This window comes from Petromyzon marinus, unplaced genomic scaffold, assembly GCF_048934315.1.
Source record: "Petromyzon marinus isolate PM22_M1 ecotype Great Lakes invasive population unplaced genomic scaffold, UKy_Petmar_22M1.pri1.0 PM_G_Scaffold_34, whole genome shotgun sequence".
Lineage (NCBI taxonomy): Eukaryota > Metazoa > Chordata > Hyperoartia > Petromyzontiformes > Petromyzontidae > Petromyzon > Petromyzon marinus.
In genome coordinates, this window is record NW_027422917.1 from 1,614,152 (window position 1) to 1,627,295 (window position 13,144).

The 13,144-nt window shown below is 48.6% G+C and overlaps 1 protein-coding gene across 1 annotated transcript; it reads left to right on the forward strand.

Annotated features, from left to right (window-relative positions):
• Nucleotides 1–755: 755 nt before the first annotated feature.
• On the forward strand, nucleotides 756–6,289 carry LOC142915703 (cyclin-J-like). The gene is made up of 6 exons (XM_076061399.1): nucleotides 756–952; nucleotides 2,357–2,480; nucleotides 2,995–3,205; nucleotides 3,324–3,436; nucleotides 4,448–4,619; nucleotides 5,176–6,289. Exons 2-6 carry the CDS (start codon nucleotides 2,415–2,417, stop codon nucleotides 5,337–5,339), a joined length of 726 nt encoding a protein of 241 aa, XP_075917514.1. The 5' UTR covers nucleotides 756–952; nucleotides 2,357–2,414; the 3' UTR covers nucleotides 5,340–6,289.
• Nucleotides 6,290–13,144: the final 6,855 nt, after the last annotated feature.

The following is a 13,144-nucleotide window of genomic DNA, read 5'->3' on the forward strand; positions in this document are numbered from 1 at the left end:
AGTGTGGGTCTCTGTGAGTCTATGTGGGTCTCTGTGAGTCTGTGTGGGTCTCTATGAGTATGGGTCTCTGTGAGTGTGTGTGGGTCTCTATGGGTCTCTGTGGGTCTATGTGGGTCTCTATGAGTATGGGTCTCTGTGGGTGTCTGTGTGGGTCTCTATGAGTATGGGTCTCTGTGGGTGTCTCTGTGGGTCTGTGTGGGTCTCTATGAGTATGGGTCTGTGGGTCTATGTGAGTGTGGGTGTCTGTGGGTCTCTGTGAGTCTATGTGGGTCTCTATGAGTCTCTTTGGGTGTCTGTGCGTCTCTATGAGTCTCTGTGGGTGTCTCTGTGGGTCTCTATGAGTCTCTGTGGGTGTCTCTGTGGGTCTCTATGAGTCTCTGTGGGTGTCTCTGTTGGTCTGTGTGGGTCTCTGTGAGTCTGTGTGGGTCTCTATGAGTATGGGTCTCTATGAGTATGGGTCTCTATGAGTCTCTGTGGGTCTCTGTGAGTATGGGTCTCTATGAGTCTGTGAGTCTGTGTGGGTCTCTGTGGGTCTCTATGAGTCTCTATGGGTCTGTGTGGGTCTCTATGAGTATGGGTCTCTGTGGGTCTCTATGGGTCTGTGTGGGTCTTTCCCTCCCCCCCTTTATCCCCTGGCCGTCGCCTCCCCCTCGGGTGCGGCCACGCCCACACCTCATCCAATCAGGAGTCTCTGGCTCACGGATGACGCGTCACCTCCGGCTTCCGGCGCTCAGCAGCACTTCCGGGGGCGTGGAGAGTCCTGGGAGTCGGCGGCTGCGTCACGTGACGACTCCCACGTGGCTGCGTGCTGCCCGCTCCGTCCGTAGTTACCGTGAAAGACTTGAGACTTGCTGTATTTAGACTATATCGTGACATATTGAGGCGTTTAAACAATCACGGTTTGTTACTTGAACGATTTCCCTTCCCGCCGTGTAATAATGGACAGTGTTTGGTAAGACTTTGTTTTATTTTTCATCATAACGGGACACATTTTTTACATTATTCCACATGCATAGCGGGGGGTAGGGTGTGAGCTTGAGACGTTTGGAAGCCGGTTTAGCATGAGCACTTTTAAGATTTCGTCAATAATGTAATCGGTGTTGCTCAAGCAAATGCATTATGAAGTTTGCACACGTGTCAATAACAAATTGCATTTATTTTTTACACATGGGAAAATGTGTTCATTTTTTTTTGCAGAAAATTGCAAATGTAGTTTCTTTTCCAAGTGTTGTGAAAATTCTGCCTTTATTCTTAATGCTCTGTTGAGCACGAAGTGCCCGTGGCGTAACCTGTGGTAATCTCCATATATATGAAAGGCAAAGTTGTGATTGTGTGTGTTGTCTGTACTTCTCCACATGCAACAAACTGGAAATTTGCCATGTGGGTACTTTACAGACTGTACACCATGCACAAATTATGAAAATACACTTTGGTATATTTTTTTAGGGGGGGGGGGGGGCTCAATAATGTATTTATTTTTTGCACGGCAAGTGAGCTGTGACGTCAAATCTGTCACGTGACTACTTGTGTGCACCCAGCACGTGCCTGTCCGAGTAATAAACTCCACTTGTGAACACTTGTGTGTACCCAGCACGTGCCTGCCCAAGTAATAAACTCCACTTGTGTGTACCCAGCACGTGCCTGCCCGAGTAATAAACTCCACACGTGAACACTTGTGTGTACCCAGCACGTGCCTGTCCGAGTAATAAACTCCACTCGTTAACACTTGTGTGCGCCCAGCACGTGCCTGTCCAAGTAATAAACTCCACTCGTGAACACTTGTGTGAACCCAGCACGTGCCTGTCCGAGTAATAAACTCCACTCGTTAACACTTGTGTGTACCCAGCACGTGCCTGTCCGAGTAATAAACTCCACTCGTGAACACTTGTGTGAACCCAGCACGTGCCTGTCTGAGTAATAAACGCCACTCGTGAACACTTGTGTGTACCCAGCACGTGCCTGTCCAAGTAATAAACTCCACTCGTTAACACTTGTGTGTACCCAGCACGTGCCTGTCCGAGTAATAAACTCCACTCGTGAACACTTGTGTGAACCCAGCACGTGCCTGTCTGAGTAATAAACTCCACTCGTGAACACTTGTGTGTACCCAGCACGTGCCTATCCGAGTAATAAACTCCACTCGTGAACACTTGTGTGTACCCAGCACGTGCCTGTCCGAGTAATAAACTCCACTTGTGTGTACCCAGCACGTGCCTGTCCAAGTAATACACTCCACTCGTGAACACTTGTGTGTACCCAGCACGTGCCTGTCCGAGTAATAAACTCCACTTGTGTGTACCCAGCACGTGCCTGTCCAAGTAATAAACTCCACACGTGAACACTTGTGTGTACCCAGCACGTGCCTGCCCAAGTAATAAACTCCTGAGCACGAGGCGCGAGCGACTAACCAAGACATGGACAGAAGCGAGTGGTGGCAAGGCGAGTTGGCAGACGACGTCTACCGCGTCCTTCGAGAGAAGGTATCCGCCTCTCTCATTAATAGGCCTCCTACACGCAGACGCAAATCCCACGAACTGATTTACACGGCACGTACGTTTGAGTGCTCGACTCGCAGTGGGAAAGTTGCAAGTTCAATCCTGGCCAGCGGGTCGACCCGGCCCCCTATCTCTCCGGGGACTATAACACGAGCGATATGGTACCTTGTGGAAGAATAAAAGTGGCTGTGCTTTGGAGGTACGGATCTCCACACCTTATGGTTTTTTTTCATCATAGGCTGAGGACTACCGAATGAGTTCTTCGCCATCTTTCACTCGCTTGAACAGGGAGACAATTTGGCCCGTGGCTTTTGTCACTCTTGGTTTGCGTGACGGCGAAAATTAACTGCTGTGGCCCACCGTAACCGGGCACGTCGCCTCCTTAGACCCCCAGAATAATCTATTATCGTTTAAAAACACCTCTTGACCTCTTGACCCAACTCTACAGCATCCCAACTGCTCTCCCAAGCCCGTGTCCTCTGTTTTTTCCCCCTCGCAGGAGCTGTCGCTGCCTCGGTTTTGCGCACGCTCGCCCCAGCTGCACCTCCGTCGCCACTTCGTCGACCTCCTGGCAACTCTGAGCGAGCAGCTGCAGCTGGGTGTGGCCACGCACCACCTGGCCATCCCGATGTTAGACGTGTTCATGGACCGCCACAACATCACCGTCCGCTGCCTCTACACCTGCTCAATCTGCTACCTCATTATAGCAGGTCGGTCAATCGCTCACGTGACCCACCCACCCACCCACCCGATCACTCGCTCATCTCTCGCTCGCATGCTTGGTCGCTTGTTCACCGTCGGCATGCGTGTCCCTGACACCCTGCGCAGCCAAGTTCGAGGAGATGGGTGAGCAGGTGCCGCGACTGGACTGGGTGAACCGGCTGGAGGTGATGACCAAGCAAGGGCTGAGTCTGTCCAAGGAGGAATTGCAGCAGACGGAGGTAGCTGCATGCCCATATTAATTTGGCATGCAATGTTTCACCCCAGAACCGTTCCGTGCATTGTCATGATTCAAGGTCGCGATTTGATTCAAGAAACCAATTGTTTTGTCTTGTTACTTTAAAATCTTACTCTTTGGGTCTGTCGGTAAAGTCACGTAGATAGAAAAATAATTTTAAAAATCTCGACGTTTCGATGGCAACACAAGCAGTCGTCCTCAGGTGATTGCTTTTGTTGCGATCAAAACGTCAAAGACCCAAAGAATATGAACACATCATCTCTGTTTCATGCCAACTAATTATTCTGTAGACAATTTGAATGTACAGCCCGAATTTGAATATAGAAGCGTGTCTTCTTACTAGATAACAGGAAGGCAAAAGCTGCAGAATAACATTACCACAGCAGACCTGACGAATGAACGTGGAGTGGTGCTCATTTATTTGTATGGCACTGGAACAAGTGCAGGAAATTCTCCCATCCTATAGTGGGGCTCAGTCTCTCCATAAAACAATCACCCCGTGACGATTTGCTTGCGATGCGATGGAAACGTCGTGATATTTTTTAATAATTTTTCAAATCTACGTGGCTTTACCGACAGACCCAAAAGAATATGATGGTCTTCTTTGGTTCTTTCGGTAAAGTCACGTAGAATGAGAATAAAATAATAACTTGATAAAATAAAATAACACAATAATGAGAATATTATTGTGTTATTTTATCAATTTATTATTTTATTCTCATTCTACGTGACTTTACCAAAAGAACCAAAGAAGATGAATCCTTGCAAGTCACGAAAGCTTCACATCGAAATTTAATATGATGGTCATTGCATTTACCCGTGCAGACGAAGGGCCGAGTTGACTCCTTGACCAGACATTTGAACTGTTTTGCGAGCCATGCACCAAATAAACCCTCCAGGCAACACGCAGCAGCGTGGCGGACTGAATGCTTCACGGAGTGGTGGCAGCTGTGCCGTGCCAGCCCACTCTCCCGTCTGCCTCCCCCCTGCACAGTTCCTGCTGCTGCGTACACTCGACTGGAACCTGTGCATGCCCACAGCGGCGCACTTCGTGGACCACTTCCTGTGGCTGTCGCGGCGTGAGGACGCCCCGGCTGGAGGCTCGTCCTACCGGCACGCGTACACCATCAAGTACACGGCCCACTTCCTTCAGCTCGCCCTGCAAGGTGCTCGCAGAGCTGTAGAGGAGCGCTTCGTAGGCACCGGCCTTGCATGGCTAAGGTGACCGGCGACAGAAGGGGCAGTGCCTGAAACGTCACCGAATATATATATTTTTGTCCAACGTCGGAATGTTTGTTCAAATGTTCAGGGTGCCGTTGGCCCAACGTTCCTCATTCACTGGGTGCTTGTGCGTTTAAGCGTCTGTGTGCCTGCCTGTCATTCCTGTGTGCAGGGTAGAGGTGGCGTAGCGGTTAGCGCTACGCTGCAGCTACGACCCTGGACACCCTGGTCCAACGCCCGCTCACGGCTATCACCGGTGACGATTATCTGAACCGGTCCTGGGCCTCCCCTAGGTCGACTCGGCCTCAAATGAGTAACTCATTGCGGTGTGTAAACATCGCCAGCACTGGGGAGACAAAGGCGGCCGGGCGTGGTGCTGACCGCCCACCCCCTCGTGTGTCGTGCCGACCTTCATAGGTGCTGCTACTCGCTAGCAGCACTTGCCCCAACAGTCTGTTAAGGCTAAACGGAGGGTTATTGTCTTTGTTTGTGTGTATGCAGACCACGTATTCCTGAGTTTCCGTCCATCCGTGGTGGCGGCTGCAAGCATAGCATTGGCCCGTATAGAAGTGAAGCTGCCCTCTGCGTGGACTCTGTACATGCAACACTTCACTGGCCTTGCCTGGGAGATGATCCTGCCATGCGCGGAGCAGCTGATTTTTTGATTTGCACGACAAACAACACAAAGCTCTCCTAAGTGACCGTTTAAGAGACCTATTAAGGCTGAGTTGTGGCTCACGAGGCAGCAACGTGCTCTTTTCTCTCCACAATTTATGTTTACAAACCATACCGGTTACCCGTTAAAGCCGAATTTACCCAAGGGAAATTGAATACAGGTTATGCATCGCTGCCCAAACCATCACTGCTGCCCAAACCATCACTGCTTTAAGATTAACTGTTAGTCACAGGAAGGTGAAAGTGTCTCCCAGATCAACTGAGCAATGTCGGTGGGACCAAGGTAGTCATGTCGATTCAACATTCACACGGTGGAGGCCAGTATCTCCAGAGGACAAATACTGTTGTCAAGTTGGCATGACGAGAGACTACTAAAAAAACCAACGAGTATGCCATTGTGCAACAGATGGCAAATATTTTAAACAATATCCATGACGACTAAATGAAGCTGATATGTGGATTCCTGTGCGTGCGAATTTCACGTCCTAGTCCATCACGGATGCCCTGAGACTCGGTGAGGGGCCCCAGCATTACCCATGGTGCCTTGTGACTCATTGGTAGATGGGCCCTTATGGTTGAGGTTTCTCATCACCTTGCTGAATTAAATAAGCAGATGAACGCTAAACGAGTAGACATTCTTACGGTGCTGTTGCTGGCTTCTTAGCATTTTGGGCCTGTGCTTAGCGACCGTTATTTAAACTTAACAACATTAAGTTGCACACTCTTAATTTTTAGAGATTGGGAAGTATGCTTTTCAGATTTTGCCCCAGGGTTTTTTCCACTTATGCTATATTGAGGACAAACTACTACAAACGACAGTACTATGCAGTGGTGTTAATTACTGCAGTACATCCCATGTGTTTTTATTGATGTCAAATTATTATATTGCTGTCAAGGGCACGGTGTGATATTGGGTTCAAGGATTACAAGATGGCTTGAACCTAACATGATTAGACACACAGGCATGGACCTGTGTGTGTCAAGATGGGCTTGAACCTAACATGATTAGACCCACAGGCATGGACCTGTGTGCGTCAAGATGGGCTTGAACCTAACATGATTAGACACACAGGCATGGACCTGTGTGTGTCAAGATGGGCTTGAACCTAACATGATTAGACACACAGGCATGGACCTGTGTGTGTCAAGATGGGCTTGAACCTAACATGATTAGACCCACAGGCATGGACCTGTGTGTGTCAAGATGGGCTTGAACCTAACATGATTAGACACACAGGCATAGACCTGTGTGTGTCAAGATGGGCTTGAACCTAACATGATTAGACACACAGGCATGGACCTGTGTGTGTCAAGATGGGCTTGAACCTAACATGATGAGACCCACAGGCATGGACCTGTGTGTCTGTTCTAACTCTACGTCCTCCCCCTGTGTTCGAACTCTTCAGTAAATACAACTTCAACAGGAAGCAGGTCATGGAGCTTCAGGAAAATCCTGCTGTCCACTCTGAGCAGCCCTCCCACTCAGCCTCAGCCATACCACGTGTGCCTCGTCACCAGTCAACTCAACAGCAGCAGCAGCAGCCACAGCCACTACAGCAGCCACAGCAACAGCAGCAACAGCAGCAGCAACAGCAGCAGCCACAGCAGCAGCAACAGCAGCAACAGCAGCAACAGCAGCAGCAGCAACAGTAGCAACAACAGCAACAACAGCAACAGCAACAACAGCAACAGCAACAACAGCAACAGCAGCAGCAGCCACAGCAGCAGCAGCAGTCACAGCAGCAGCAACAGCAGCAACAAATGATGCAGCAGCATCAGCAGCAGCCACAGCAGCAGCAGGAGGAGCAGAAGCACTGAGTGCCCACGCCGTGCCCCCCACGCCGTGCCCCCCACGCCGTGCCCCCCACGCCGTGCCCCCCACGCCGTGCCCCCCCCCCCCACGCTGCCTCGTGCCGGCCAAGCATCTGGTGCCCAAGTCGGTGCAGACGCCACCTGTGGAGGTGGGTCAGGAGATGGAGTCGTCGTCGCCGCCGCTGCCGCCGCCGTTCAGCAAAGAGACCCTTGGCAACATTTGGGATGACCACGATTTGGCCGCGCAAGCCGCGTGTCAGCAGGAACCTGGCCATCGAGCCGCACAACAGATATATCGGCGGGCTGTGCGGCGCTTGATGTTGCGTTTTCGGCAGGGCACTGATTTCAGGAATGCAGAACGCGGAGCGAGTTGTCGGTCAAAGCTCAGCTCGTCAGAGCTTTGGTCGGCAAGCTGGGGGGTGGGGGGTGTTCAAGGGGGCTGTAGATTACCGGCAACGAAAGCGTCGCAGAATCTTCGTGACGGTTGCAAATTTCAATTAATGAGGTGTCGTGCCGCACGCAATCCCGCGAATATCACAAACCGACTTCCGCTGGTCAAGAGGCCAGCCGAACGCCGACAAATAGTGGGTCGGCCTGCAGTTAAAAGCCACGCTGTTGGGGCCCGGCTCCGCTCTGGCCATTTTATGTTTGGCCATGAATTCAAATGGCCAAAGAGACATAGTAAGAATTGTCTTCAAGCCAAAGTGAGCATTGGTTGATGCTTATTTTCACGGGAGTTTCTCAGCCAATGAAGGTATTTTTTAAGGACATGTCTGTGAAGCGATCGTTGCCGTTCCACAAAGCGGTACTTACTGCGTCAATCCCGGAGGAATAATTGGTCGCGAAAGCCTACGTGTTAAACTGGAATAATTGTAGAATCCACCTCTGTGTGCGAATTGAACTGGCGACTATCTGGTTATAGGTTGGACACTTTTATCACTGCGCTACACTGAACAACATTACCAAATACACTGAACATAATGTGCCATCTGTTTAGCCGTTAAAAGAATTGAGGAGAAAAAAATAACCATGCGTGGAATTTGTACCAATCTCATGTCTCTGTTGCGGGGCATAGTGTTAGCCCAAAGCCACCCAGACACTTCCATTAAACAGTGCGAACTCTCTGCTACTTGTTTTTATATATTGCGACCTTGTCACTTATGCATCTCTCAGAAAGAATGTGTATTAATGAAATTACGTGAAATTGTAGGGATGGCAAAGTCAGGTTCGCAGTTTTCTGCATCGACATGTGAAAGATGCTGCTACGGACAGGTGTAATGCTGTAATTTCATTGTGGATAATTATGTACACTTTAAATGGGCACATTTAATCCTGTGTGTGACTGGGTGACAGCATTTAGATTCAGAATTATCTCTTGCATGTGAGACAAGGGAATCATTCATTGTTTTAGACTATTAATCTAGAGAAAATTGTGTTACTGATAAAACTGTCTTCCTGCTCAAACGATCATGGCATGATATTCGTATTTGTGGTCCTGATCCAGTGTTGGTAATTCCTTTAATATCACCATCAAAGACTAGTTAAACCTGCAATTGACGAAAAAATCCGATCATAACAGCGCAGGTTGTAAAATCATGTTTTACTTGCGAATAAACACCAACGGTTTCTTCTTAAGCAGTGCATTGTGGTTCTCTTACCTTTGGTCACTGTCAAAATAAATCTGAGCAAATCTGACCGACTGTCAGGTAGCACCAATACAGAGATGGGTAACTCTAGGCCCATTTAGTCATTGATCAGACTCATCAGTGTGGTATCATCACCAATACAGAGATGGGTAACTCTAGGCCCATTTAGTCATTGATCAGACTCATCAGTGTGGTATCACCAATACAGAGATGGGTAACTCTAGGCCCATGTAGTCATTGATCAGACTCATCAGTGTGGTATTATCACCAATACAGAGATGGGTAACTCTAAGCCCATTTAGTGATTGATCAGACTCATCAGTGTGGTATCATCACCAATACAGAGATGGGTAACTAGGCCCATGTAGTCATTGATCAGACTCATCAGTGTGGTATCATCACCAATACAGAGATGGGTAACTCTAGGCCCATGTAGTCATTGATCAGACTCATCAGTGTGGTATCATCACCAATACAGAGATGGGTAACTCTAGGCCCATTTAGTCATTGATCAGACTCATCAGTGTGGTATCATCACCAATACAGAGATGGGTAACTCTAGGCCCATGTAGTCATTGATCAGACTCATCAGTGTGGTATTATCACCAATACAGAGATGGTTAACTCTAAGCCCATTTAGTGATTGATCAGACTCATCAGTGTGGTATCATCACCAATACAGAGATGGGTAACTAGGCCCATGTAGTCATTGATCAGACTCATCAATGTGGTATCATCACCAATACAGAGATGGGTAACTCTAGGCCCATGTAGTCATTGATCAGACTCATCAGTATGGTATCATCACCAATACAGAGATGGGTAACTCTAAGCCCATTTAGTGATTGATCAGATTCATCAGTGTGGTATCATCACCAATACAGAGATGGGTAACTCTAGGCCCATGTAGTCATTGATCAGACTCATCAGTGTGGTATTATCACCAATACAGAGATGGGTAACTCTAAGCCCATTTAGTGATTGATCAGACTCATCAGTGTGGTATCATCACCAATACAGAGATGGGTAACTAGGCCCATTTAGTCATTGATCAGACTCATCAGTGTGGTATCATCACCAATACAGAGATGGGTAACTCTAGGCCCATGTAGTCATTGATCAGACTCATCAGTGTGGTATCATCACCAATACAGAGATGGGTAACTCTAGGTCCATTTAGTCATTGATCAGACTCATCAGTGTGGTATCATCACCAATACAGAGATGGGTAACTCTAGGCCCATTTAGTCATTGATCAGACTCATCAGTGTGGTATTATCACCAATACAGAGATGGGTAACTCTAAGCCCATTTAGTGATTGATCAGACTCATCAGTGTGGTATCATCACCAATACAGAGATGGGTAACTAGGCCCATGTAGTCATTGATCAGACTCATCAGTGTGGTATCATCACCAATACAGAGATGGGTAACTCTAGGCCCATGTAGTCATTGATCAGACTCATCAGTGTGGTATCATCACCAATACAGAGATGGGTAACTCTAGGCCCATTTAGTCATTGATCAGACTCATCAGTGTGGTATCATCACCAATACAGAGATGGGTAACTCTAGGCCCATGTAGTCATTGATCAGACTCATCAGTGTGGTATTATCACCAATACAGAGATGGTTAACTCTAAGCCCATTTAGTGATTGATCAGACTCATCAGTGTGGTATCATCACCAATACAGAGATGGGTAACTAGGCCCATGTAGTCATTGATCAGACTCATCAGTGTGGTATCATCACCAATGCTCACTGCAGTGAAGACTGCCTCTGGCAAACCACACATGTAGAGTTACCACTTTCACACCGCGGGGTCAATTAGCTGGGCTAAATCAAAGCTGCTTTAGAAAAATACAATACAAACTCAGCGTCTGATGTCACGCTACTGCTAAGGCAAGATGAGCCTATCATAATAGTAACACTGTGTGTCTGTGTACACCTATGTTAATCACACTGTGTGTGTACACCTATGTTAATCACACTGTGTGTATACACTATGTTAATCATACTGTGTGTGTACACCTATGTTAATCACACTGTGTGTGTGTACACCTATGTTAATCACACTGTGTGTACACCATGTTAATCACACTGTGTGTGTACACCTATGTTAATCACACTGTGTGTGTACACCATGTTAATCACACTGTGTGTGTACACCATGTTAATCACACTGTTTGTGTACACCACGTAGAAGGGAAACAATAAAATAATAAAAATATAAAACAATAAAATTCTCACGACGTTTCGACTGCAACACAAGAAGCAATCATCATCAGGTGTGGACCAATCAGTTTGAAGGACAATGCCACGTAAATATTATCATAGTGTTTGTGTTTTGTTTACATTTTGACTGCAGGTATTGTGGTTAATGTAGCGACATGAATCCTTGTAAAAAGGTTTCAGTTTTGTTGCCAGAAAAAAAGGGGAACCCCCCCACCCCTATTATTGTTATTATTATTGTTATTATTATTGTTGTAATTATGATGATGATGCAGTGATCACCTTTGTGTTGGGTGGTTTTGACTGTAGCCGCGGCGAGGATGACCCAGAGTCTGCGTGAGGGGTTTATGGTCCTCCTGCATAGACCCAGATGTTGATGAGGCCTGTCAACCCCCTTGCCAGCACCACCATCACCACCATCACCACCACCACCATCATCACCATCATCATCACCACCATCACCATCATCATCACCGCCACCACCCTCACCACCACCATCACCACCATCACCACCACCATCACCACCACCCTCACCACCACCATCACCACCACCACCACCACCCTCACCACCACCACCATCATCATCACCATCACCACCACCCTCACCACCACCATCACCACCACCACCATCACCACCACCACTACTACCACCCTCACCACCACCATCACCACCATCACCACCACCATCACCACCACCCTCACCACCACCATCACCACCACCACCATCACCACCACCATCACCACCACCCTCACCACCACCATCACCACCACCACCATCACCACCACCACCATCACCACCATCACCCTCACCATCACCCTCACCACCACCATCACCACCATCACCACCACCATCACCACCACCCTCACCACCACCATCACCACCATCACCACCACCCTCACCACCATCACCACCACCCTCACCACCACCACCATCACCACCACCATCACCATCACCCTCACCACCATCACCACTATCACCACCACCACCACCACCCTCACCACCACCACCCTCACCACCACCACCCTCACCACCATCACCACCACCACCATCACCACCACCCTCACCATCACCCTCACCACCACCATCACCACCACCACCACCCTCACCACCACCACCCTCACCACCATCACCACCACCCTCACCACCATCACCACCACCACCCTCACCACCACCACCCACACCACCATCACCACCACCAAGTCTTTGACAGGCTATGATGTACACATTCAGACTGTTACACAACGCTGTTGCACAAACTCCTTCCTGTGTGCCCAGCCCTGGCATCATTAGCAGGCGCTAAATATCAACGTGCGTTATTAAAGTTACACAACTGTATTTGTGTTGAGTGGACTATTTGATGTTTCTCTCAACAAACTGGGAAGTTCTGTTAATGAAGGAAGCTTCCAATGAAGATGACACTATGAACACGGTGAAAATTCGCACGGTTTCATTCTAAATCCCAGCCTTGAGGAACAACGCACACACACAAGACACACAATCTTTAAGAATTGTACTCAATACGTGTTGTGGCACAGCCTTGTTGACACGACGGCTTAGTATAAATCATTAACTCTTAAACAGCCGTGAGTGGGGGGCACTGACGTCACACCCCACCCGCTCGCGGGGAGGGGGAGATCAGCCCCCCCCCCACACGTAGTGGGGAGGGGGAGATCAGCCCCCCCCTCCTCGTAGTGGGGAGGAGGGAGATCAGCCCCCCCCCCCACACGTAGTGGGGAGGGGGAGATCAGCCCCCCCTCAAGTAATGGGGAGGGGAGAGGGGGAGATCAGCCCCCCCCACGTAGTGGGGAGGGGGGCATTAGCCCCCCACAGATGCCTCTTTGCCAGAGGCTGCATACAAATGTGAATCTCTTAACGCTCATCAAAACTCTGGTTAGCTGAAAGATAACGCTTTATCATGTTACTTGTACAAAATTGTAAAAAATAATTACACTACAATTAACTACCCTACCAACTCTGCCTTGCACTAACGACATTGCCACTCTACAAGAGTGAAATGTGTAACAGCCATAATTAATACAATCACCCAGCTCTGTCGTTAGTGCTGCTAACGCGGCACGGATTGGTTGAAGTGCGTCACGTGA